Source organism: Astatotilapia calliptera, chromosome 3, assembly GCF_964374335.1.
Source record: "Astatotilapia calliptera chromosome 3, fAstCal68.1, whole genome shotgun sequence".
NCBI classification, from domain to species: Eukaryota; Metazoa; Chordata; class Actinopteri; order Cichliformes; family Cichlidae; genus Astatotilapia; species Astatotilapia calliptera.
The window spans coordinates 83,279,779-83,306,869 of NC_137424.1; the positions used below are offsets into that span (position 1 = coordinate 83,279,779).

Genomic DNA, 27,091 nt, shown 5'->3' on the forward strand with positions numbered 1-27,091 from the left:
CTGTATTTGATGTTTATGTTTGATATGTTTGTCTGTTTAGGGAGTAGATCTGATAAGTTTAATTTTACTTGCTTTATGGACATACGCTGATTACATATGGCTAGTGATAAAGTAAAATTTATATCTTTCAATGTTAATGGGCTGTTAAATCCAATTAAACGTACTAAAATCCTAACTAAAGTGAAAGCAGAACAAGCCCATATAGTCTACTTACAGGAGACCCACATGACAGATAAGGAGCACGTAAAATTAAAGAGAATGGGTTTTACTAATCTGTTTTTTTCTTCATACAAATCAGGACATAGGAGAGGAGTTGCAATCCTTATTTCAAGCAAATTAAACTTTGAAAAAGTATCTGAAATGGGTGATAAAGAGGGCAGATTTATTCTAGTAAAAGGGAAAATAGATGGGAATTTGATCACCCTCTTAAATGTTTATGCCCCACCAAAGAGTGATATTAGCTTCTTCCAAAGGATTATTAATATTATGGTAACAGAAACAGAAGGCCTTTTGATCTGTGGAGGGGATTTAAATATACACCTGCAGCCAAAATTAGACTCGTCTAGCAAGAAAACATACGATATGAAATCTCCATATATCAAAGTGAATGCACTTTTTGAGGAGGTAGGATTAATGGACATATGGCGAGACCTTTTTCCTAATAGAAAGGACTATACTTACTACTCTGCCCCACACTCTCTTTATACAAGGATAGATTATTTTATAACATTTGGTAAAGATAAGGATAAAATATATACTTGTGGAATTGGAACGATAGATATAAGTGACCATGCACCAATATATTTATCCATTGATTTTAACTTACGGTTAAAAAATAATACATGGAAATTGAACTCAAGTCTATTGAATGATTCACCTTTCAAGGCACAAATTAAATCAGAAATTAGTCTCTTTTTAGAGTTCAATGATACCGGAGAAGTACCACCTCCCATACTATGGGATACTCTGAAGGCGGTACTAAGAGGGAAAATTATAGCAATAGCTTCATTTAGGAAAAAAGATAAGAATAGAAAATTAGAAGAGTTGAGTAAGAAACTAAAGGAATTAGAAAGAAGACATAAAAGGGACTTAACACAGGATATATTAAGGGACATCAAAAACATTAGGAACGAAATTAACAATATAGCCACACAAGAAATCAAGAAAGATTTAATGTTTTTGAAACAGAGACAATATGAAAGTGGCATTAAATCTACCAAAATATTGGCGTGGAAATTGAAAAAAAAGATAGCGGAAAATACAATTTATAAAATTAGGGACCCAAGTACAAAAGTGATAAAAAATAAATTAAATGAAATACAGGAAGCCTTTGAAAGATTCTATAAAACCCTATACTCTGAAGCCCCTGGCGGGACTGAAGCTCAGATGGATAGCTTTCTGAACTCTCTAGACTTACCCACTTTAGATGAAGAACAAAATCAAGCAATGACAATGAATATAACTGAGGAAGAATTAAAAGCTGCAATTAATAGGCTTAAATTAAGTAAATCACCAGGACCAGATGGTTACACGGCAGAGTGGTATAAAGAATTTAAAAAGGAACTGATACCTGTCTTACTGCCTACATTGAATTGGGTTTTGAAAAAGGCACAAATGCCCCCCAGTTGGAAGGAGGCAATTATTTCAGTTATACCAAAAGAAGGCAAAGATAAAATGGAATGTGGATCTTTCAGGCCAATCTCTGTTCTTAACGTGGACTATAAACTTTTCACATCTATCATGGCCAAACGGCTAGAAGAGTTCCTACCAACACTGATATGTAATGATCAAACAGGTTTCATACATCAACGCCAAACACAGGACAATATACGAAAGACACTACACATTATGGACCATATACAAAAACACAAAATCAAAGCAATTGTGATGAGTGTAGACGCTGAAAAAGCCTTTGACTCTGTCAATTGGAAGTTCCTCTACAGGGTACTATATAAATTTGGCTTTCATGATATGATTATTAAAACGATACAAGCATTATATGATAATCCTACAGCCAGGATCAAAATTAATGGATGCCTATCCAACAGTTTTACCCTAAAAAGGGGCACTAGACAGGGCTGTGCATGGTCACCGTTACTTTTTGCACTATACTTGGAACCACTAGCTCAATCCATCAGGCAAAATAAGGACATTAAGGGAATTTTTATCAAAGGGACACAATATAAACTGGCTTGCTACGCGGATGACATTTTGATTTACCTTGGACACCCAACATATTCTTTACCCAAGCTGATGCAGTCATTTGAACAATACGGCCAATTATCAGGCTATAAAATTAAGATAGGTAAAACCCAGCTACTCTCATATAACTACAGCCCACCAGAAGAAATAAAATGTAGCTACTCTCTGGTATGGCAAACGGAGTGTTTTAAATATTTAGGCATAAATTTACCGAAAGACCTTACAAAACTATTTGAACAGAACTACCTACCCTTATACAAAAAAATAAAGGAAGATATAGTAAGATGGAATTTAATTCCTTTCTTTAGTTTTAATTCAAGAATTGATTCTATTAAAATGAATGTATTGCCAAGATTTTTGTATCTATTTCAAACCCTACCAATAGAGATTAACCAAAGTCAATTTAATGAGTGGGATAAAATGTTATCTAGATATATATGGCAAGGTAAAAGACCAAGGGTTCGCCTTAAAACACTACAGCTGGCTAAGCAAAAGGGAGGATGGGGCCTCCCTGACCTCAGATATTATTATTTTGCAGCGCAAAATGGGCATGAATAAATAGCAAGAATGAGGAATGATAGTTTAATCACACTGCTGAATGATACTACTGATAAATTTAATGATTGTTTAATATTCAAGTTTGGACTTTTTTCATTTCAGGTACTTCACGAGTGTAGAAACCTCAAAACAAGCTAAGGATGCTTTGATGGCAGAGGTGAGGAAGATGGAGTTTTTGAGAACTACATTAAACTCCTCAGAGCCAGCAGAGGGGACATCAGCAGTCTTGGAGCCAGCAAAGAAGACTCCACGGGTGGAATCTTCCAGCCAAAGCAGACTTGAAAGTGTTTTTGATGAAATCCTGAAGGAAAACACTCAAGATCCTGTTCCTCAGTTAGCCACGACAAGTGCACGTATTGAAGTGCAAACTTACCTTAGTGAGCCAACCATTCAATGCTCAGATAATCCACTGCTGTACTGGCAAGCCAACACACTTAGATTTCCCACTCTGGTTTCTACAGCAGCTAAATTTCTCTGTGCACCTACCACAAGTATTGAGAGTGAGAGACTCTTCAGTACAGCCTCCATTATCATTGATGAAAGGAGAAGCAGGCTGACAGCTGAGAAGGTTGAAATGTTGATCTTTCTGAAGAAGAACCTAACTCTCATGTTAAAGTGAAAAAAATGTTACAATTGCATTATTACAAGAATGTTGTTTGCTCTGCTAAAATTGCACCTTTTTTCAGTACCAAAGGGGTTTTGAAATTTGTATAAAGTTGCACTGTTATTTACTTGAATTTTACTTTAAATATTTCAAGATTTAAAGTTCTGCATAATGTTGCACTTTTATTTTGATGAATGTTACTTTAAATACTTCGAGATTTAAAGTTCTGCATTATGTTGCACACTTTCAGGATGGATATTTTGATAGTGGTGACAGCTAAACAGTGCTAAAGTTTAAATAAAGAGATATGCATTGTTGAAGTGAGCAATATTTTGGGTGCAGTCTTTTTCTTGCATGCAAGTATAAGAGAATAGCTTTAGTGTTTTGTCTTTTTAAATTTGACTTTGAACTTATACAAAAACAGTTTAAAAAATAGATATATCGGATTTATATCGGTATCGGCAGATATCCAAATTTATGATATCGGTATCGGTATCGGACATAAAAAAAGTGGTATCGTGCCATCCCTAATAAAACATGAACTCAACTTATTAAACGTTAATATTTACCAGTTACCATCACTCATGTGTGGTTTTATTGATGTCTGTGGTTCTCAGTCACCCAGGTCATGGTGATCTCAGGAGCTTGGAAGGAAAAGACTGAACGTCATTAATTTTTGTCTGAGAAGCTTCTTCATTTCTGAGAACATTTGGTGGAGAGTCCCAGATTTTTAAGGCCTGTTGGGAGTGTCCCTAAGAGGGTTGTGGAGCCACTATTGATCCTCTGCCTAATCACACGGCCCAGGGGTGAAAACGGGTGTGTCATTGTCAGCAGAGCTTTCTAATATTTATATTTTATCCTGGCACAGTTGGTGTGGAGCACTCAAACTTTCATTGTATTTGTAAATGACGATAAAAAGCTATTTTACTCTATTCTATTCTTTCTCAGATCTTTAAGGACACACTGCACACCATTTTGAGACATGCCAAGTTTTCAGCTAATCACCTTTTTGCACCAACAAGTTGACTTCTTTCAGTTTGAGCAAGCCACGTAGTCTGAAAGGAGCCTGAGGAGTGATACTTGACTGTCACTCATGCAGGGGTTAAAGCTGAGAAGCCTGGAGCTGTAACTGAACATTCTTCTGCTCATTCAGGTTTTGCAGAAACTCCCAGGATAGATAAAGAAGAATGGAAATATGTTTTAAACTATGGACAAAGTAACCCTGACACCTTTGAAAAGTCCGAATTAAAATGTGTTTAATTCAGTTTTGAAGTTAAACTCTTGGTTTGTGTTAGTCTTTTTACAGATCTGTTAAATAACATGTTGTTGTTGCTTCACAAAGAGCAGGGGCGCTGCCAACTGAAACTGTGTTGCAGGCGGTTTCTAGTATTTCTAGTCTGAAAATTTCCTTGGAAGACTGAAAGCAGGAAACACAACCACATCAATCATCATCAAACAAAGCAGCTTTATTTCACCAGTGATTAAAGATGAAAAAGCGAGATAATGCAGATTTTAATGAGCAGATCAGGACCAACCTGTTCAGACCTGTGTTCATATACAACTGTCATGTTTTATATCTTTATCATTTCTGTCTGAGGCCCTGACCTCATTTTTCTTTCTTTGGTATGTTGTGCTGATTCTTTCATTATTTATCCAATAAGTATTTTTATACACATGATGGTGGGGTTTTCTTTTTGGCTTTGCTTCACCACATTTATACAAACACTAACTCAGTGGTGGTTGTCATGGTTCTGATTTTGAGGAAGAGACTACGACTGGTATACAGCTGGATCAGCACAGATCATTTTATTAAAACACACATTACAGTGTGGGAAGAGCCGGACTTCTTCTTCGTTTGCACAAAGAAAGAGAGCTTTATAGTCATTATGACGTCACACAGTTAGATCTTACTGGAAATGATAACAGTTCCTCGCACTCAAAAAGTTCTCCTTATATGGACCTCAACTGCTACTTTAGAGAAAAACAAGTGTGTATTACATTGTGCATTTTGTGATAGTGTAGCTCTAGACTGTCCTAAGACGACCTTTCTGTTCTTATTAAGTGTGTATGTAAACGTGCGTGAATTACATAACGGTGTGCATGTTGTTAAAGGCCTGAATATGTCCAAGTGACTGGAACAGGCCCTGCTGAACCCACCAGATCGAGAGGTGTAAATACACTGATGGACAACAGCTTAAGCAGATAGAAATAATAATACAGAACAACAATAGACTGATTAAAGTGCTGATACTCTGTATACATTGATATCTTGCTCAGATTAACATAGATGTGATTCAAAGATTATTCTGTCAACTGATTCAACAATGGTAAATGATTAATCAGTGATAATTCTGATTATAACTGTGACCATAAGAATACAGAATAAAATATCTCTTGTCCACATGGTGCAGTACTTGTACCACAACAGATCCCAAGTGCTGGATTTTGGATGTCTTCTTCCAGTGTTTGTTCACAAGTGTTTTATAAAACAGTTTTAAGTGTGTAAGTGACACTGTCCCTCCCTTTAACTGGAAACACAAACAGATCAAACCAGTTTGTTCCAAGAAGTCAACATTCAGGTTTTAGAGACTGAGGTGGAGCCAGCTGTGCTCGACAGGAAGTTGTGAGACTTATTGTGTCAGTGTTTGCAGGTGAGGTGATCCAGCTCAGGTGAAGTGAAGTCTTCAGCTCCACTCTGTGAACTCTTGGATCTGTGAGGAGAACCTGGACTCAGCGTCACTGCTGTAAGTGTCTCTGATCATTCAGCTTTCAATTGTCTTGGAAAGTGTTTCTGTTCAACAGGCAGCAAACATTTTCTCCTTGTTACTGCTCACTGACATCTCAGACTGCTCACTCTTTATCAGAACCACTGCAGCTCTCAGAAATTAAACAGGTTCTAACAGTTTTTCTTTACTGCAAATGCAAATGCAACATGTTTTTCCTTTACTTAACCAGATTCTTACTCTGGATGGCATTACATTGGCCTCCAGTAACACTGTGAGGAACGTTGGAGCCATTTTTGAACAGGATGTATCCTTCAATGCCCATATTAAACAAATATGTAGAAATGCTTTCTTCCATTTGTGCAAAATCTCTAAAATTAGAAATATCCTGTCTCAGAGTGATGCTGAAAAACTAGTTCATGCATTTATTACTTCTATTATCCTCGCATGTGATTGGCCACAATATGGAGGGATTAGAGACCGGCCCACCAGGTATAATAGGAAAAGTCATAAAGCCTTTGAATGAAAACAACCACTGTTGTGACAGTGATGTACACAGTCTTGTTGGTATATGTATGATTTCTATAGATTTGACATAAAAACTTGATACAGATAATTATTTGTTAAAAGTGAGACATTTTAAATGAGAATAAGAAAGAAAAGTATTTCTTTGTGTCCCCCTTTCCCTGTTAATGCCACACCTGCCCCCCTGGCAAAACTTTGCTAGACCCGCCCCTGCACAGTTACCAGCTGTCAGCTACAAAGATGATGGGTGGTTATCTTCCGTCCCTCTGTCCTTTACCTTTTCCTTTTCTTCTGACCACCCATTGTCTTGACCATCCAGCTGATACTAGAAAGTAATATTAAATAAATTCTAACAACAACTGATCAAGTTTAAACGTGCTGCTGTTGTTTAGTGCAACATCCGCTGGTTTCCTCTTTCTGCCGCAAATTGATAAGGAGATGAGACATCAGAAAAGCCGATGTAAGTCCCAGCAAAAGACGCAAACTCAGCAGTCTGCAACAACAGGTGATCATTGATCAGTTTCATGATTGAAGTAGCAACAGGAGAGGGAGGGGAGAGAATGAGAGAAGAAGAGGCAGCTGTGCAGCGTAACGACAGAATAAATCCAGCTTTGTGTCTTTTTCATTGTAGCTGAAGTCCAGGACAAACTGTGTTCCTTTTCAGCTCAATGCGAAATACGTAATATTTTCTCTGAATACGGGACGATTCCGTTTGCACGGGACGGTTGGCAACTCTACTAACTAACCTTATGAATACAATAAAGTTCACCATCAGTAACAAAGCACGCACCCAGCTGTATAGAAAGTCTGTCATGCTAGCTAGCGCGCAGTATGACTTATTTTAACTGATTGTAAAAAGTCAGCACAACGAAAATATACATAACGTCTTACCTGACATTCAGTTCACCGGACACTCGTACCAGCGGCGCGAGAGAGAGAGAGGGGTGTGAAACGAGACAGAGAACCGCTCTCGGTGTAAGCCAGGCCCAGTCGCTCGGCTCCTGCATGTCCATTCTGTCATACACCGGTGGCTAGCTGCCCTCTGTTGGAGCTCCGCGTTAGCCACCACCAAACAACTCAGTTGTTTTTGCACATCGACCAGCATCTGGACAATCCACCACCTTTCACTGTTTATACCATTACTAAAATGAATCATCGGCCCATAAAAACGAAAATGTGACTCCGAGTCTGTGCGAGTATTTGTGAGAGAGACCCGGGAGGTGAAACAAGAGAGAGAGTCGCCCTAGCTGGTGCTTTTCAGCCAAGCGCTAGCTAGCCGGCTAGCTGCCATATGGCAGCAACATCGTCAGAGCACTGTTGCTAATATGGCATGTCTTGATAAAACGAACAGATATTTGAAGTTTACACAGCTACATTTTTGCCTGAAAATATCTTAAAAGTTTATTTTGTCACCTAGAAACATTAATAAAAGCAATATATAAAACGAAGAGGTGGGCTCCATTGTTTGACTGGCAGAGGTGAGCTATGAATTGTGGGATATGGCGGCAGAGGTGTGCTATGAATTGTGGGATATGGAGTTTTCCATCATGTCAATGGGCCAAAATTTGCACTAAAATATTAATATTTAAAAAAGTATAAAAGTCATAAACCCCAAAAGTCATAGTACACCATTCCAGATCCAGCCGCACAAAATGATATAACATTTGTGAAGCTTGTCTCAAAACTCTGGGGTGAGTTATTAAGTGTGCCTCTTGCCATAGGCACAAATAATAATTATTGTACTTAAGGCACTTCAGGTATCTGTACTTGAGTATTTTTATTTTCAGACTACTTTTTACTTTTGTTCCCTACATTTTTAAACAAATATCTGTACTTTCTATTTCTTACATTTTCAAAACAAATTAATCAGATTTACTAATTCATTTCCCTCTCATTCTGTGAGACTGAATTTAAAATGCAGATAAGAAAATGAAGTGGTGGATGTATCTCTCATTTAATATAAACTTCAAGAAATTAATCAGCCAAGATCAGAAGATTCTAACTAATCCCTAACAAACATTGAAGACTGTGTAAAGAGGAATACTGACTGGATCAACTTTATGGAAAAAAAAAGTACTGACTTTGATGTGTTCTTTGTTTATAAATGAGTCATTTTGTGTTTTTCACAGTTCAAAGATGGAGGAACCTGCTCAGACACAACTTCTGAAAACGCTGGGAGATTTGGGAGAAAAGGAACTGAAATATTTTAAGTGGTATCTACAGAAACCTCAGTTACTGGGCGGTTTACCAGTAATCCCAAAGACTGATCTTCAGACGGCTGATAACACAGAGACAGTGAATTTGATGATCAGCAAATACAAATTTGAAGATGCTTTGGAAGTCACAAAGAAGATTTTGGAAAAAGTCAAGACTCAAACAAGTCAGTAAGGGGTAAACAAAATAACACGAAACATGAAATTTTGGCTGAATTATGTCTTGATGCCTGCTTAATCATCCATGTAAAGAAATCCCCAAAAGGTTGATTCTGTTCATCATTCATTCTGTTCGTCATTCATCCAAGTGACTTCTTCAGTCTCAGCTGACTGCAGGTTCCCCCAATCTTATAAAGAGTACATTTGCACAAAAAATGAAACCAGCCCACTGTATGAACAATGGGCTGTGAGGTCAGTTCCTTGATCATTTATATGCAAATATAAAAGTCTCAAATTGATCAAGGAGCATTTTCCCTTTTCACGTAAATGGCCTCCTTGACTCCGCGCTCAAACCAGCGTTCCTCCCTGTCCAGGATGTTACATCCTCATCATTGAAAGAGCGTCCACTGGCCTTTAGGTGTATCCTCTTAGCCAGAGGTTGTTTGGTTTCCCTGATGTATAGATCCTGGCAATCCTCCTGCACTTAACAGTGTACACTATGTTACTCTGTTTGTGTCGGGGACCCGATTTAAAAGCCATGGAGATGCGGTGTTTAGAGAAAATGCATCTCAACTGTTCCGATACTCCTGACACATACAGGATCACTAAGCTTTTTCACTTAAGCAGCGGTTGTCCTTCTCTCCTGGATCATCCTGGAGCTTCCTTTAGGCGCCTTCTCAGCTTTGACAAATGTCCAGCTGGGATAACCACATTTACTCAGGGCCTTCTTGATGTGATGTTCTTCTGCTTCACTGGCTGCTGTGTCTGTGGTATAGATGTGAAAAGCAGCTGGTATTTTTATCTGTATTTGTATTTGTTGAGGAGGGAAAAGTATTTGTATTTGTAAATGTATTTGAATAAAATTCAAAATAGGCGTAAAAATCGGGTTTTTTTGCGTTACACTTCTAATTAACATTATAATGTAAGTATTCTTTAATCATATCCATTATAATAATTATGGATATGCAATATTAGTTGATGTTCTTCCATAAATCCAACAATGAACATGTAAGAAGGAACGTAATTGAAAAGAAAATAACATAATAGCCTCACCCATGGTTAAACCAACAACTAATAAAATACCATTGTGAACATTATGAACTCCACCACCACCCGTCCTTGTTGGAGGACACTGAACAGACAGGGAAACTGACTTGCAGGGGCAGAACATGGCTGTGATGATGAACTGGTGCTGGTGGGGGGGGGGGGGTTGGCAGACAGCACCAGGAGAGGATGCTTTAAGTGCAGGTGATTATGCATAGCAGATGTTGTAAGATGTTTGATATCTCTGCCTCTGCTGATTTGACTTTTGCACACAGTACATAACAGTTTGGTTTCATCTGCAGCGCTGAAAGTAAAAGACCCAGGGAAACTGAGTTAACCAAGATAAGATAAGATAACTTTTATCAGTCCCACACGTGGGAAATTTATTTCATCACAGCAGGAAGTGGACAGTGCAAAAGTTAGATAGCAAAAATTAGAATACAATAAGAATAAAATACTGTACACAACTGTACAGAATACATCCATCCATCCATTCACTTCCGCTTATCCTTTTCAGGGGGGCGCTGGAGCCTATCCCAGCTGTCATAGGGCGAGAGGCGGGGTACACCCTGGACAGGTCGCCAGTCTGTCGCAGTGCTAACACACAGGGACAGACAACCATTCACACTCACATTCACTCGCGCATTCACACCTAGTGACAATTTGGATTATCCAATTAACCTATCCCCACAAGCTGCATGTCTTTGGATGGTGGGAGGAAGCCAGAGTACCCGGAGAGAACCCACGCAAACACGGGGAGAACATGCAAACTCTACACAGAAAGACCCCGGCCTGATGGTGGAATTGAACTCAGGACCTTCTTGCTGTGCGGCAACAGTGCTAACCACCGTGCCGCCGTGCTGCCACCGTGTACAGAATACAATAAAGTAAAATAAAATACTTTATACAGTGGAATAATATAGAATAAAATAGAAAATAGGATAAAAATAGAATACAAATTCTAAATACAACTGAGTAAAAAAAAAAATTAATTATAAAATATTAAATAATAACTAGAGATGGACCGATCCGATATTACGTATCGGTATCGGTCCGATACTGACCTAAATTACTGGATCGGATATCGGGAAAAATAAAAAATGTAATCCGATCCATTAAATATCACGAAAGCACCTCACAAAACTTGCAACACGCCGTAACTCACCTCAGAACGTTAGCATGTCGGAGCAGTATGCATCACGTGATAGAGCGGCTGTGGCATGCGGGACCTGTCGGTGGTCTGGATAGCATTTGGAGCTTCGCTAGCAACCCGGCATTTCATCTCTGACAAAGTTATTCCCGAGAGAAGTAAAGCAAGTGTGTAAGTCCATCTCTGAATGTTTGTAAAGCATTCCCACGTTAAGCTTAACGAGCGACTGCCTCTCGCTCTCCTGCTGCTACTTCAATCGTGAAACTGCTTAAATGATCAGCTGATCGGCTTTTCTGTCGCGAGTCCCTGTCTCTTGTTTGTTTTTGGTCCACTTTGCACCAGAAAGAGGAAACCAGCGGCTGAACAACAGCAGCACAAGCTTGATCAGCTGTTGTTAGAATTTATTTAATATTACTTTCTACACCAGGATCTTTTTCTACGTAGCTGACGGCTGGTAACTGTGCAGGGGCGGATCTAGCAAAGTTTAGCCAGGGGGGCCGATAGGGCATTAACTGGGAAAAGGGGCACAAAGACATACTTTTCTTTCTTATTCTCATTTAAAATGTCGAGCTTTTAATAAATAATTATCTGACACCCAAAGTTTTAATTTGATGTAAAAGGAATAGAAGTCAATTACTGTATATAGTGACTATTAAGTCTAATATATATACCCTAGTAAGCTATAGTACATTTTCCTTTGGGAAGGTACCATCTGTGCAGTCTGCAATTTTGTTGAAGAAAGAAAGAAAGATTGATTTCTGTGCATTTTTTTTCACACTGCATCAAATTAAGGTTGATTACGTCGATTAAACATCATGAGGTGGCGCGTGAGGGGTGGTTCCCTATTTTTTTATTTATTTATTTTTGTTGTTGCTGGGAGTTGGAACCCTATTAGTTAGGTTGCTTAATATTTACGCTAAGTACTCTTTAAAATACCAGAATAGGGAGGATGGTGTAGGTCTAAGTTTATTAGATTGATCAGTATTGCTGAACTATGAAATATATTTTTTGTATACAGGTATAACAGGATAGCTTTAGTGTAGTTGTTGTTTTAAACTTGAGTATGAACTTGCAGACTTGCAAAATGCAGCAAGATATTTTAAAAAACAGTTTTGTTGATTAAAAAACACTATATCGGATTCATATCGGTATCGGCAGATATCCAAATTTATGATATCGGTATCGGTATCAGACATAAAAAAGTGGTATCCTGCCATCTCTAATAATAACAATAAAAAACAATAAAAATCCGTGAAAAACATAAATTTCACACCCAAACCTCAACTCTCGCAGCCCAGTACCAAACCACTCATGGACCAGTACCGATCCATGGCCCGGGGCTTGGGGACCGCTGGTCTAAATTGCCGAGCTAACAGAGCTCCATAAACAGAGCGAACATGAGAGCACCCGACTGCATAACGTCAGTAATGCAGCATAACTGATTAATCTCCCGATCTTCACCAAAGTTATAAACTGCCTCTGAAACCCAGTTAAGGTACAAAACAATCTATTCAACAAAAATAGTGATGCAGTTCAGTCTTTTATCACTCAGCTGTGCCGTCTCAGTTGCTGTGTGGAGCAGCCGGTGTCAGTCACTTTTTTGCACGTCACTCACTCACTCATCCGGTCATGTACTGTGGTCTCATAAGGAAACTCATCTTTCTGATATACATTTTTTCTTGTTCCCGAATACAAATATTTTTTTTAAGTATTTGTGTGAAATAAGTATTCGTAAAAAACACATTATTTGTGCATTTCCGAATACCGTATTCGGGTTCACCTCCACCCCTATTCTGTGGGGATGGTGTTCTCTCTGTGTTGTAGTTTCCAGATGGGTTTTCCATTTTTTCCATTTCCATTTCCAGACCACCTTTATGCTCCAGTGGATGATGAGAGTCAAACCTTAAATACGTATGTGTAGGTTCACGGTACACGTCAGCTTTTAGATGTCCCCCATTCAAAATCTCACAGTCTAAGAAGGCCAACCTGCCACTTTTCATATCCTCCCTGGTAAATTTGATGTGTCGGTCTACCGAGTTAATGTGATCCATGAAATGTGGTAGATCCTGAGATTTGATTTTCACCCAAGTGTCATCCACATACCTGAACCAATGGCTTGGTGGTGTTCCAGGGTAGGATAGCAAAGCCCTCTTTTCCACTTCTTCCATGTACAAATTAGCCACGATGGGTGAAACTGGGGAACCCATGGCACACCCATGTTTCTGCCTGTAGAACTGACCCTTGTATGTGAAATAGGTGGGATGAAGACACAGTTCCAAGAGCAAACACACTTGGTCAGTGCTGAGAGTGGTCCTGTTGCTGAGGTTGGTGTCATCCTGTAATCTCTTATGAACTACCTCCAACGCTTCCATGACTGGGATACAAGTGAAGAGAGATGCCAACCATCCCATCCATCAATCCATCCATCCTCATCCGCTTTATCCGGGGCCGGGTCGCGGGGGCAGCAGCCTAAGCCAACCATCCCTTTAACGTTAACTAGTAATGACTTCATGAACTTCTTCACAAATAAAATTTTTATCATTAGAGAAAAAATTACCAATAATCATCCCACAGATGTAATATTATCTACAGCTACTCTTAGTACCATTGATGTTAAGTTAGACTCTTTTTCTCCAATTGATCTTTCTGAGTTAACTTCAATAATTACTTCCTCCAAACCATCAACGTGTCTTTTAGACCCCATTCCTACAAAACTGCTCAAAGAAGTCCTGCCATTAATTAATTCTTCGATCTTAAATATGATCAACCTATCTCTAATAATCGGCTATGTACCACAGGCCTTCAAGCTGGCTGTAGTTAAACCTTTACTCAAAAAGCATCTCTAGACCCAGCAGTCTTAGCTAATTATAGGCCAATCTCCAACCTTCCTTTCATATCAAAAATCCTTGAAAGAGTAGTTGTCAAACAGCTAACAGATCATCTGCAGAGGTTTATTTGAAGAGTTTCAGTCAGGTTTCAGAGCTCATCACAGCACAGAAACAGCTTTAGTGAAGGTTACAAATGATCTTCTTATGGCCTCTGACAGTGGACTCATCTCTGTGCTTGTCCTGCTAGACCTCAGTGCAGCGTTCGATACTGTTGACCATAATATCCTATTAGTGCGATTAGAACATGCTGTAGGTATTACAGGTACTGCACTGCAGTGGTTTGTATCATATCTATCTAATAGACTCCAGTTTGTGCATGTAAATGGAGAGTCCTCTTCACACACTGAGGTTAATTATGGAGTTCCACAGGGTTCAGTGCTAGGACCAATTCTGTTTACATTATACATGCTTCCCTTAGGCAGCATCATTAGAAGACATAGCATACATTTACACTGCTATGCAGATGACACCCAGCTCTATCTGTCCATGAAGCCAGATAACACACACCAATGAGTTAAACTGCAGGAATGTCTTAAAGACATAAAGACCTGGATGGCCGCTAACTTTCTGCTTCTTAATTCAGATCAAACTGAGGTTATTGTACTCGGCCCTGAAAATCTTAGAAATATGGTGTCTAAGCAGATTCTTACTCTGGATGGCATTACCTTGGCCTCCAGTAACACTGTGAGGAACCTTGGAGTCATTTTTGACCAGGACATGTCCTTCAACGCACATATTAAACAAATATGTAAGACTGCTTTCTTCCATTTGTGCAACATCTCTAAAATTAGAAATATCCTGTCTCAGAGTGACGCTGAAAAACTAGTTCATGCATTTATTACTTCCAGGCTGGACGACTGTAATTCATTATTATCAGGATGTCCAAGAAACTCGCTGAAAAGCCTTCAGCTAATCCAAAATGCTGCAGCAAGAGTCCTGACAGGGACTAGAAAGAGAGAGCAGATTTCTCCTGTTTTGGCTTCCCTTCATTGGCTTCCTGTTAAATCCAGAATTGAATTCAAAATCCTGCTCCTCACATACAAGGTCTTAAATAATCAGGCCCCATCTCATCTTAATGACCTTGTAGTACCATATCACCCTATTAGAGCACTTCGCTCTCGCTCTGCAGGCCTACTTGTTGTTCCTAGAGTATTTAAAAGTAGAATGGGAGGGAGAGCCTTCAGTTTTCAGGCCCCTCTTCTGTGGAACCAGCTTCCAGTTTGGATTCAGGAGACAGACACTATCTCTACTTTTAAGATTAGGCTTCAAACTTTCCTTTTTGCTAAAGCATATAGTTAGGGCTGGACCAGGTGACCAGGTTTTATGTTTTGGATTGATTTTGTGTTATGGGTTATATTCTTAACATCTTGTTGTGCTTTGTTGATCATTTCTATTATTATTATTATTATTAGTCTATGTTTCAGTTTAATCTGGTTAAGGGTTTAGTTCTTAGGTTTTGTTCTTGTGCCCTTGTATTTAGTGTACGTTTAGTTCAAGTCTGCGTCTTTGACTTGTTCTTTGAAGGTCTCTGTCTTACGTCAGTGTATTCAGTTTTGCTTCCCGTCTCGTCTTGTCAATTACTCCCAGCTGTGTTCTCCTGCTGTGCCTTGTTCCCCTCGTTATCCCTCTGTGTTTTTAAGCCCTGTGTTTCTCTGTGACAGTATTGTGTCATACCCTCAGAATAACCTGTGTGTTCTTGTCATAGCTTTCTCAGTGTGTTCTATGTTTTTTTTTGTGCCAGCAATAAAGCGGAGATTCTTTGAGTTTGCCATTCAGTGTCCACGAGTTCTGTGTTTGGGTCCTCCATCCCTGCCTGCCCACACACAGAGCCCTGACACAATTGGTCTTAACCCTCTGGGGTCGCTGGACGCGCCGGTGCGTCAAAATCACATGACCAATTTAAGACAACACAGCTACAAGATGCAGCGACTCTGAGTCTCCATTTCAACTTGGGTTGAAAATGCAACCAAAACCAGAGTTATGATAAAAAAAAATACGCTCGATGTTTTTTCTGAACAAAACAGTTGTGTTTACAGCGGTAAGAACAGTAAAAAAAGTGTTTTCACAAATAATTTGTGTGCCTTCTTATTTGATACAGAACACCTGATTGTTCTGTAAATAGATTTAAATGGTTATATAAAAAATGCTTGAGGCCTTCGCTGCACTTTTAGGTGAATAGTACCATATAACTTTGTTGTTTGCAAAACTTGTGCATAATTTTTTAGAGATGTACAATTTCTATTTGCATTTCAAGTTATGAAAATAATTTGTTAAACATGATGTGGGTTTTACAGCAAAAAATATAACTTTTTTCTACTCGGATTTTGAATTTTTTGCCTGAATTTAGATCAACTGTGCTAAAATAGTATGCCAAAATGAAAAAAATAACTCAAATTTCAGATATTTGAGGTTGTGCTGAAAATAATGATACCAAACATATTTTAAAGGTGAAATAAAGAGGTAAAATCAAAAGTAGTCAAAAACGGCCAATTATACCCTGTACCACAGAGGGTTAAAGGTTAAATGGTTTCATCTGCCTCCATAATGACATCTCTCACCTTCTTAACAAAATCCAAGGTGTTGTGGATGCGGTGTTCAGAGCTGCCTACCAGCGGGTTGAGGATCGAAGCCAGAAACTTGGAGATGTTATAGGTGACCGAGTTGATCATACAGACAATCGGTCTTAAAGTTGCACCCTGTTTATGTATCTTCGGTAAACCATACAGATTTAGTGTAGATTCCCCTGTGTAGTCTGTGTTATGAGGTCTTCTCAATAGCTTTGTCTTGTTCTAACTACTTGAGACAATCTATCACCCTCTTCCTGTAACCACTTCCTGGGTCTCATTTCGGGGACTCATAAGTATTTCTGTCACTGAGCAGTGGCAAGATTTTCTCATGATAGTCTTTCTGGTTTAGCAGAACTGTGGACCTACCCTTATCTGCCATAAGGACGATAATGTTATATTATATAATGTCGTTACTAAGTGATGTGAGTGCAGTGCCTTTCTGTCCTCCATGTTGATGCTGAATGCTGTGGGCTCTGCAGTGCTTAGACAGGCCGAAACTTTCGTCTGTAGTTGCTCTGCTTCCATGTGTGCAATGTTGCTGTCAGGAAGTCAAGGAGGCCATTTACTTAAAAAGGGAAAGACCATCTCTGACTCTCGGAGGGAGCCTAAGGGTACATCTTTCACCATCTTACAATGTTGTGATTGCAGCCATTCCCCAACTCTCTGTGAATGGTTCTCATTGCCATTGATAAGCGGTCTTTGAACAACAGCCTTGATGAATTGGCATTAATCAGTAGGTGTTGATCAATGGTCATGAGAATTTGCATATTAATGATCAAGGACCTTGCCTTATAGCCCATTTTTCATACAGTGGTGTTAGTTTTAGTCATTATGCAAATGTAGTGTTTATAAGATTGGTTTAGGAGAGAAAACATTTTTGAGGATGTAATTTATTGAAAAAAAAAACACTGTAAGACTGTAACAGGCTGTTTTACAGCTAATCCGAAGATCTTTGCTGTTCCTAGGACTGCGTTCTTCTGGACAGAGATCGTTGATGTTGTTTCTGGGATCTGCTGGAGCCACTAACCAAGCTTGGCAGGCCCTAAAATGAGCGCTGGAACCACTGTTACCTTCACCTTGCACATCTTCTCGAGCCCTTCTCTGAGCCCTTGGTATTTCTTGGGCTTCTCTTGTTCCTTCTTCCTGATGTTGCTGTCATTCGGAACCGCTACATCAATGACTACAGCCATCTTCTTCTGTTTGTCTACCACCACTATGTCCGGTTAGTTAGCCACCACCATCTTGTCTGTCTGTATCTGGAAGTCCCACAGGATCTTAGCTCGGTCATTCTCCACCACCCTTGGGGGCGTCTCCCATTTTGACCTCGGGACTTCCAGGTTATACTCGGCACAGATGTTCCTGTACACTATGCCGGCCACTTGGTTATGGCGTTCCATGTATGCCTTGCCTGCTAGCATCTTGCACCCTGCTGTTATGTGCTGGATTGTCTCTGGGGCATCTTTACACAGCCTGCACCTGGGGTCTTGCCTGGTGTGATAGACCCCAGCCTCTATGGATCTTGTACTCAGAGCTTGTTCTTGTGCTGCCATGATTAGTGCCTCTGTGCTGTCTTTCAGTCCAGCTTTGTCCAGCCACTGGTAGGATTTCTGGATATTAGCCAACGATGCCACCTTATCCCATCGTCCAGCCAATAATGTGATTTACATTCGTATATATGTAGCTAATCACCATCGTTGACAGGTTATGACAGCGTCCTTGTGTGCCGACACCGGTGTTTTAGCAAGCAAAGTGGCTGATGTGGAGTGAAGCCACGTTAATGACAACGTGTACAACCATTGGAGATGTGAGCAGGACAGACTGAGCAATTGATGGAAAAAGTGGTAGTTATGTGTAGTGTAGTTTTGTTGTCTGTATCAGAACAATGAGGCGACTGCTGAGTGTTACAGGTGTTACAGCAGTGAAACATCTCCTGTTGTCAGGCCTGCAGGTATCAGGCTGTTGTTCTCCTTTTTCTCATAGTGGACAGAAATTATTTTTTGGAGCGGCACAAATAATTTGTGTGGCATCAGATTTGATGCAGAACAGCTGATTGTTCTGTAAATAGATTGAAATGTTTATTTAAGAAACGCCTTGGCTGCATTTAAAAAAATAGCTGCAAAAAACTTTGTTGTTTGCCAAACTCAGTTACTTTTTTTGAAGACTAAACTAAATCACGGGCAGGGCATAGGTGTTGATAGCCTGGATCTTATTTTTACCGTTCAGCTGACTCCTCAGGACTTGCCTGACCCTCTGAGGGTACTTGGTGGTTGCAGCCTTTCCTAGGGGCCTCTTCGTGGTTCCCATTTGCCTGTGGGATCCCCAGGTACTTCTGTCCTCTACGTCTGCAGCGTTGCCTTCTGGTAGGTCTATTCCCTCAGTTCTGACTAAGAACTCATTTCTGACTGCGTGCCCTCTCTTGGGCGATCGTGGCTCAAGAGTTGGGAGTTCGCCTTGTAATCGGAAGGTTGCCGGTTCGAGCCCCGGCTCGGACAGTCTCGGTCTTTGTGTCCATTACTACAGTATACATCAAAAAATAATTTGATTTCTCTTTCAAAACGTGTCAAAAACTCACCAAAAAAATAGATATTGGATTTAAAATTACGATTTACTGTTGATTCTAGAAAATATCACATATAAATTTAGTTTCTAAGTGTCATCTAACGTAGATTTCGGGAATATGTACTGGACTTCCAATTTGAATTAAGTGTGCTCCCTGTAAGATTGTTGGCTTTATCTGTAACTGTGAGGGACCAAGCAGCCAAAGCAAAGAGGACACAGGCAAAAAAAATATCTTCAAAAAGGGTTTTCTTTATTTTAACCCTCAAAAAGTCCAAAATTAACAAAATTCAAAAACATACTTAGCAGGCCCACAAAACAGGTCAACTAAATATAACTCTACAAAAAAGAATTTCCAGAAAATTAAACAAACAAAGTGAGACACAGCTTAACTCACAAACTGACCTAATTACAAAGACACATGAGGGTAGCTTTTATAATGATTTGGCCAAACCATTTGAACACAATGGGGGGGGGGGGGGGGGGGGGGGGGGGAAACAAACACTCTAATATTAACTAAGCACAGAATAACCTAACTAAACCTAAAACACCCCTGCTCCTGGTAAGCCCATGGTTGGTCCTGCTGAGCAGGCATTTTGTTCCCAGAGTCCTCAGCCACGCCTTTTGCCCAGACAGGAAACAGCCACCGCCCAAACCCAGGTAACTCAAAGAAAGAGAAACATAATTAATATAACAAAACATTTTGGAAAAACCATACGATGTTACCAGTGTTAGGTTTAACCAAAGGATTAATGAAGAAAACTGCAAAGCAAATTAATAAAGTAAAAAGTGGACTAATTTACCCCTGTGTGGCTGATGCCATCACAGTAGCAAAACATCCAAAGAACCCTTATTAAACAAAACCCCTGATTATATTTACATCAAGATTATGTTAATTCTTGATCATATGTTGTGTATGAGCAGTTTTTACATGTTTATTTTACTGAATCAAGGATATTACAGAGACAGCCATCTGAAACGCATTGCTCAGTCTTATGTGTTTTAGCTGCAAATAAAAGGAGATCTGATGATTTAATTTGGATTGCATAACTTTAGATTTCACTGTCTCATCATTCTTATGTTTTAATGCATAAAATTGACTGGTGCCACCTTACCGTTGCTAGAATTCCAAGGTTGCTGCTTGGGCTACTGGATAAGAAATGTTCATGCAGTAGTAAGAGCCAAACATCAGGATAAGTCCGTCGCTGAAGATAGTGATATGGCCATTCACAATTGCCTGGTCCACAGATAACATGAAGTGCTCGGCTGCCAAAGTAGAGTTTCCTGTTGTGTATTTGAACAAGAGACAAAGGGACAAAAAAAACAAGTCCACACATGACTCAAACAACAAACTGCAATGTTACAACTGATGTATATCAATATACACTGGCATGCAGTTTGGGCCCCCCGGTCAACTGCAAGGAGTCCAAATTTTTGCTGTGGGCCCTTTCTTTTTCTGTTTAAAAAAAAAAAAATATGAAAATGATTTTATTTAAAATTAAATGTCATCTGTAACTTTATGCCATTTGGAAATTATTTCATCTTCCACTTGCTTAACTGTTCATATGAACCAAAATTTTGACCATAGGTGCCCAAACATTTACATTAAAGCACCACAACTGTGACAGCCGTAATCTTTTGACATCCTTAAATGCAGCACAATACTTGCCTTTACAGCTTACTGAATAAATTTGAGAACTCACGCCACTAATCTGCAGAGGAAGAAAAAAACCTTATAAATCATGAAACCTGCCAAAATCCAAATACAGGCATGCAATGTACGTTTATATGTAGTCAAATAATTCACCTCATCTGCTTAGGTCTACTACCTCTCTACAAAATAAAAGAAAATACTTGGCTTATCCTTTACATGTCCATTACATTTTACAGGGCAAAGCTAGCACAGTGGGCTACTTCTATTTCCCTCACTTCATCACGCAGCACATATTGGTGCGCACGAGCTAGAGTGGAACAGGTCGCCTATTAACTCTTAAGTTGCATACTTAATTTCACATTAAGACAAATGCATCAGTGGCAGCTGTTGTCGTGGGGCCCCTAACGGGTATTAGCGGTGTAGAAACTATCCGCGTAGCAACTGCTGTGTTTACACGGTCACAGAAAGCTGGCAGCTAACAAATTATCAAACAACAACTCTGCTGGCCAGCAAGCTAGCGGCTGGTCTAACTACACCTTATACTGACGGATGGCGTGCTTTGCCTGCATAGCTAGGGATTCCATGCCTTTTACCGTCTCAGTAAACTATGAGCCATAGTGGTCAAGCAATTCCAAGTTAATTCTACTAAGCTGAGTTTGATATACTTGCCTTGCAGCAGTGCATGGATGATCTTTCACCAACGTCTCTCTTCCTCCGCGCTTTCCAAGCCATACACGTGACCTTGTGGTTGTTAGTTCAAATTTCTCATGTTGTTATGTGTCCCAACATCCAATAGCATGTCACACTTTTTTCATGACCGTGTCCTTACCCCAGGTGCAGAGGCCTATCTCTGTTCAGGAATGTTGTAAATACTTTGAGACTTATATTAATTGCAATTCCTACCTCTACATTTATTTTTTAAAATATATCATTAGCACAGTGTGGCCGTGCAAGGTTTTATGTTTTTTTTTTAGTTTTTATTCCTATTAGTTATATTTTCACTTTTTACCTCTGAATTATTGAAAAAGAGCTAGATGACATTTTCAGCAAAATTATAATTCAAATACTCATTTAATAATTAATTGTTCTCATTATATTTTAGATCATTTTTTTATATTTTTCCATAGTTTTACATTTGAATTTAACAGTTCAATCTTTCAAATAATGGACAAATATTTGTGAAAGTATTTTAACAATCTAAATATGCATATGTACAGAAAAATATATTTAAAAAACAAGAGAATTATGTTTTATTACATTTACAGTGATTTTATGTTATTTTACATTTGACATATAAAATCACATTCTATTTATGTAAATTTAATGATATTGTAGGAAAACAGTACAAAACTGTAACATACGCAGTAAAATACTTTGATTTTACAATTTGGTTTTACAGTGTGTGTCTGTATATAACAAAAGACCTTTTCATAATTTCAGATTTCCTTCAACAGGTAAATTTTCACAAGTTGTGGTGAAACAAGGTAAAGAAGGTAAGAGTTCAAGATTTCAGCAGTGTGAAGTAATATTGTTGACAATATATAACACATGCCAGAACTATTAGTGCCCCTATGAAAATGTACTTCCCAACTGCGGCTTTCTCTGTTTTGTTGTCCTATTTCTCACGCTTTCATCAATTTAAATTTTACAAGGTTTCTATTGACTAGATTTCTTGTCAGAGGGGGATACTATGAGATGCTGGCAGGGTGAGAAATAAAGGAAAGAAATCTAGCTCCCCATGCCCCACTATTACATTGTGTTAGTGATATGTGACTGTAAGTGTTATTCTTTCTAAAGAGCTTGGGTCAGTCTGAATTAAAATTTAGTTTCTGACAAGTTAGCGTTCCCTGTTGAGATCATTTAATGCACAGTATAAATGGTCGTAATTTAGATTTCTAGTATTTCAGATGTTTTTATTCTGCTTATGAGCTGACTCCAGAAAAGTTCTTATCATAGTTTATATGAAAATCAAAGAGTTCAGTATGTTTGAAAATGTGTCAGAGTAAAGCCATCCATGATAGATACAGTCTGACTTCTGTTTCAGAATTCTTCAAACGTGTCAGATAGCCTGTGCATGTTCAGTTAATGCAGAAAGTCAATGACATGACTGTTTCTGTCTTATTGACATCTACTTTTTAATATTTTTGTTCAATAAGAGGCTCTCACAAAGTGTCAGCATGAGCTCAAAGCTAAGTTGAACAAGAGATTCCTGCATTTGTTGGAAGGGATTGCAGAAGAAGAAGACCCAACCCTTCTGAATCAGATCTACACAGAACTCTGGATCACAGAGGGAGAGACTACAGAGGTCAATGAGGAACATGAGGTCAGACAGATTGAAACAGCATCCAGGAAACCAGACAGACCAGAAACAACAATCAGACAAGAAGACATCTTTAAAGCCTCACCTGGAAGAGATGAACCAATCAGAACAGTGCTGACAATGGGGTTGGCTGGCATTGGCAAAACAGTCTTAACACAGAAATACACCCTGGACTGGGCTGAAGACAAAGCCAACCAGGACATCCAGTTCATATTTCCATTCACTTTCAGAGAGCTGAATGTGCTGAAAGAGGAAAAGTTCAGCTTGGTGGGACTTGTTCATCACTTCTTTACTGAAACCAAAGAAGCAGGAATCTGCAGCTTTGAAGACTTCCAGGTTGTGTTCATCTTTGATGGTCTGGATGAGTGTCGACTTCCTCTGGACTTCCATGAAACTACAATCCTAACTGACCCTAGAAAGTCCACCTCAGTGGATGTGCTGCTGATAAACCTCATCAGGGGGAAACTGCTTCCCTCTGCTTGCCTCTGGATAACCACACGACCTGCAGCAGCCAATCAGATCCCTCCTGACTGTGTTCACATGGTAACAGAGGTCAGAGGGTTCACCGAAACAAAGAAGGAGGAGTACCTTAGGAAGAGATTCAGAGATGAGGAGCAGGCCAGCAGGATCATCTCCCACATCAAGACATCACGAAGCCTCCACATCATGTGCCACATCCCAGTCTTCTGCTGGATCACTGCTACAGTTCTGGAGGATGTGCTGGAAACCAGAGAGGGAGGACAGCTGCCAACGACCCTGACTGAGATGTACATCCACTTCCTGGTGGTTCAGGCCAAAGTGAAGAAGGCCAAGTATGATGGAGGAGCTGAGACAGATCCACACTGGAGTCCAGAGTATTGGGGGATGATTGAGTCTCTGGGAAAACTGGCTTTTGATCAGCTGCAGAAAGGAAACCTGATCTTCTATGAATCAGACCTGACAGAGTGTGGCATCGATATCAGAGCAGCCTCAGTGTACTCAGGAGTGTTCACACAGATCTTTAAAGAGGAGAGAGGACTGTATCAGGACAAGGTGTTCTGCTTCATCCATCTGAGTGTTCAGGAGTTTCTGGCTGCTCTTCATGTTCATCTGACTTTCATCAACTCTGGACTCAATCTGCTTGAAGAACAACAAACAACCTCGAGGAAGCCTGAAATAAGAGAATCTGCTGAGAAATGCTTCTACCAGAGTGCTGTGGACAAGGCCTTACAGAGTCCAAATGGACACCTGGACTTGTTCCTCCGCTTCCTCCTGAGTCTTTCACTGCAGACCAATCAGGATCTTCTAGAAGGTCTGCTGACACAGACCAGAAGTTGTTCACAGACCAGTAAGGAAACAGTCCAGTACATGAAGAAGAAGCTCAGTGAGAATCTTTCTACAGAGAAAAGCATCAATCTTTTCCACTGTCTGAATGAGCTTAAAGATATTTCTGTAGCAGAGGAGATCCAACTATCACTGAGATCAGGAAGCCTCTCCACAGATAAACTGTCTCCTGCTCAGTGGTCAGCTCTGGTCTTCATCTTACTGTCATCAGAAGAAGATCTGGATGTGTTTGACCTGAAGAAATACTCTGCTTCAGAGGAGGCTCTTCTGAGGTTGCTGCCAGTGGTCAAAGCCTCCAAGAAAGCTCTGTAAGTAAATATACACTCATCAATCAAAAGATAACCTTTTCATCATTGTTTGTTAAGAATTCTCTTATTATCTCCATAGATTGAGTAGCTGTAACCTCACAGAGAGAAGTTGTAAAGCTCTGTCCTCAGTTCTAAGTTTCCAGTTATCTAGTCTGAGACACCTGGACCTGAGTAACAATGATCTTAAGGATGCAGGAGTAAAGGCTCTGTTTGCTGAATTGGCAAATCCACCCTGTAAGCTGGAAACACTAAGGTCAGATGACATTACAGTTTTTTTATTTTGTTTTTTATGTTATGAAGGAGGCGTTACCTACTAATACAAATCTCATTCATGATATAATGTGATTTAAACCTATTGTTGTTATCACTCTGTGATATTTCAGATATTTCTAACATTATGGCTTTTATGTACAACTAATCAATGTGCACCCAAAATAACAAGCTACTTTAAACACTCAAAATCCACGATTTAGTTTATTTCAAAACAAATTTGAACTTTTTAATTTTTCTCATATAGGGAAATGTCTGATGGGATCTGAATGAATGTTGAAATGGTGATAATTATATCTTAAAAATGTATAAAATTAATTTAAATGAAGTTGTATAATTTGAGGAAAAGTGATGGGAAAAAAATTAAGAAAATCTCACCACAATATATATATACATAGATAAACATGAAATTATAATGTACAGTCAGTATGGTTTCAGACCAATCAGATCAACATCCATGGCATTAATGGAACTAATTAAAAATATCACCAACAATATCGATCAAAGACAATGTACAGTTGGTGTTTTCATTGACCTAAAAAAAATGCTTTTGACACAATTAATCATGAAATATTACTTGATAAACTGGAGTACTATGGCATTAGAGGCTTGGTGCTAGAGTGGGTCAGGAGTTATTTGAGAGACAGGCAACAATTGTGAAGGTTGGTGAATATCAATCAGTACCTGGACATTGTTTGTGGAATTCCACAGGGGTCAGTATTGGGACCAAAACTGTTATTTTATTTGCAGATAATACAAATATTTTTTGTGCTGGAGAGAATTCACAACAGCTTATGGAAATTGTCACACAAGAAATGATTCAACAGAAAACATGGTTTGACAGAAACAAGTTATCACTAAATTTGAATAAAACTACATTTATGTTATTTGGAAATTAATAAAAAGATACTGGAGCAAAATTGTTGATAAATAATGTTGAAGTAGAGAAAGTTTCTCATACAAATTTTCTGGGTGTGATAATAGATAACAAAATCTGCTGAAAACCTCACATAAGAGCTAAACTGTGAAGAAGCATCTCTGTTATGAGTAAAGCTAAACATCCTTTGCCTTCCAAATCACTCCAGGTACTTTACTGTACACTTATACTGCCATATTTGGAATACTGTGTGGAAATCTGGGGAAATACATACAATACTTCACTGCAACTGTTATGTAAAATTAAAAAAAAAAAAGCAATCAGGATGATTACTAAAGCAGGAGACCACACTAACATTATGTTCTTGAAATTAAAATCCTGAAGTTTATGGATCTTGTAAAATATAAACTGCAAAAATTATGTAGAAAGCCAGATATAATATCTTACCAGGAAATGTACAGAGGGTTTTTTTGACAGAGAAGGGGACTATGAATTGAGGGGAAAAATTAAATAAAAAATCTGAATCTTTGTTTACCCGAGATACAGTTTTTTGGGGGTGAAAATATGAAAGGAAAACCTTCTTTTCTGTTTGTTTTTTTCATGTCTTCAGTCTTTCAGGCTGTCTGATGACAGATGAAGGCTGTGATTTTCTGGCTTCATTTCTGACCTCCCACCCCACCCATTTGAGAGAACTGGACTTGAGCTACAATTACATAGGAGACTCAGGAGAAAAGCTGCTGAACCAGCTTAGACTGGAGAGTATGAGGTAGTGGAGTGTGAAACACTGGAAACATTTCGTCTTGGTAGCATTTTGTATTTCAGTAAATTTATTAGATCTGGGAAGTAATTGTCATAGTACGGAAACACATTTAAAGGTTCCAAAGAGGTAAACCTATTTAGCAATAGTATAGTAATGTTTTGAGAGTCCTGCTTACAATAGAATCACGATATTATGGATGGTAAATGGCCTGCATTTGTATAGCGCTTTTCTAGTCATTAAGGACCCCAAAGCGCTTTACACTACATTCAATCATTCACACACACAGGCAATAGCAAGCTACATTGTAGCCACAGCTGGGGCGCACTGACACAGGCGCGGCTGCCGGACACAGGCGCCACCGGGCCCTCTGACCACCACCAGTAGGCAAAC

The 27,091-nt window shown here is 39.1% G+C and overlaps 1 protein-coding gene across 2 annotated transcripts in view; it reads left to right on the top strand.

Moving 5' to 3' along the window:
• The first annotated feature begins 5,862 nt into the window (after positions 1-5,862).
• LOC145425993 (NLR family CARD domain-containing protein 3-like) overlaps positions 5,863-27,091 on the top strand; it is a 231,345-nt gene continuing 210,116 nt past the window's right edge. The window contains exons 1-6 of one of the 2 annotated variants that reach the window (XM_080299540.1): positions 5,863-6,108; positions 8,742-8,992; positions 22,298-22,336; positions 23,000-24,794; positions 24,874-25,047; positions 26,552-26,707. In XM_080299540.1, coding sequence (XP_080155666.1) covers positions 8,749-8,992; positions 22,298-22,336; positions 23,000-24,794; positions 24,874-25,047; positions 26,552-26,707 — 2,408 coding nt within the window. In that variant the 5' untranslated portion in view covers positions 5,863-6,108; positions 8,742-8,748. The remainder of the gene's footprint in view (positions 6,109-8,741; positions 8,993-22,297; positions 22,337-22,999; positions 24,795-24,873; positions 25,048-26,551; positions 26,708-27,091) is intronic. The other variant, XM_080299539.1, reaches the window with a different exon arrangement.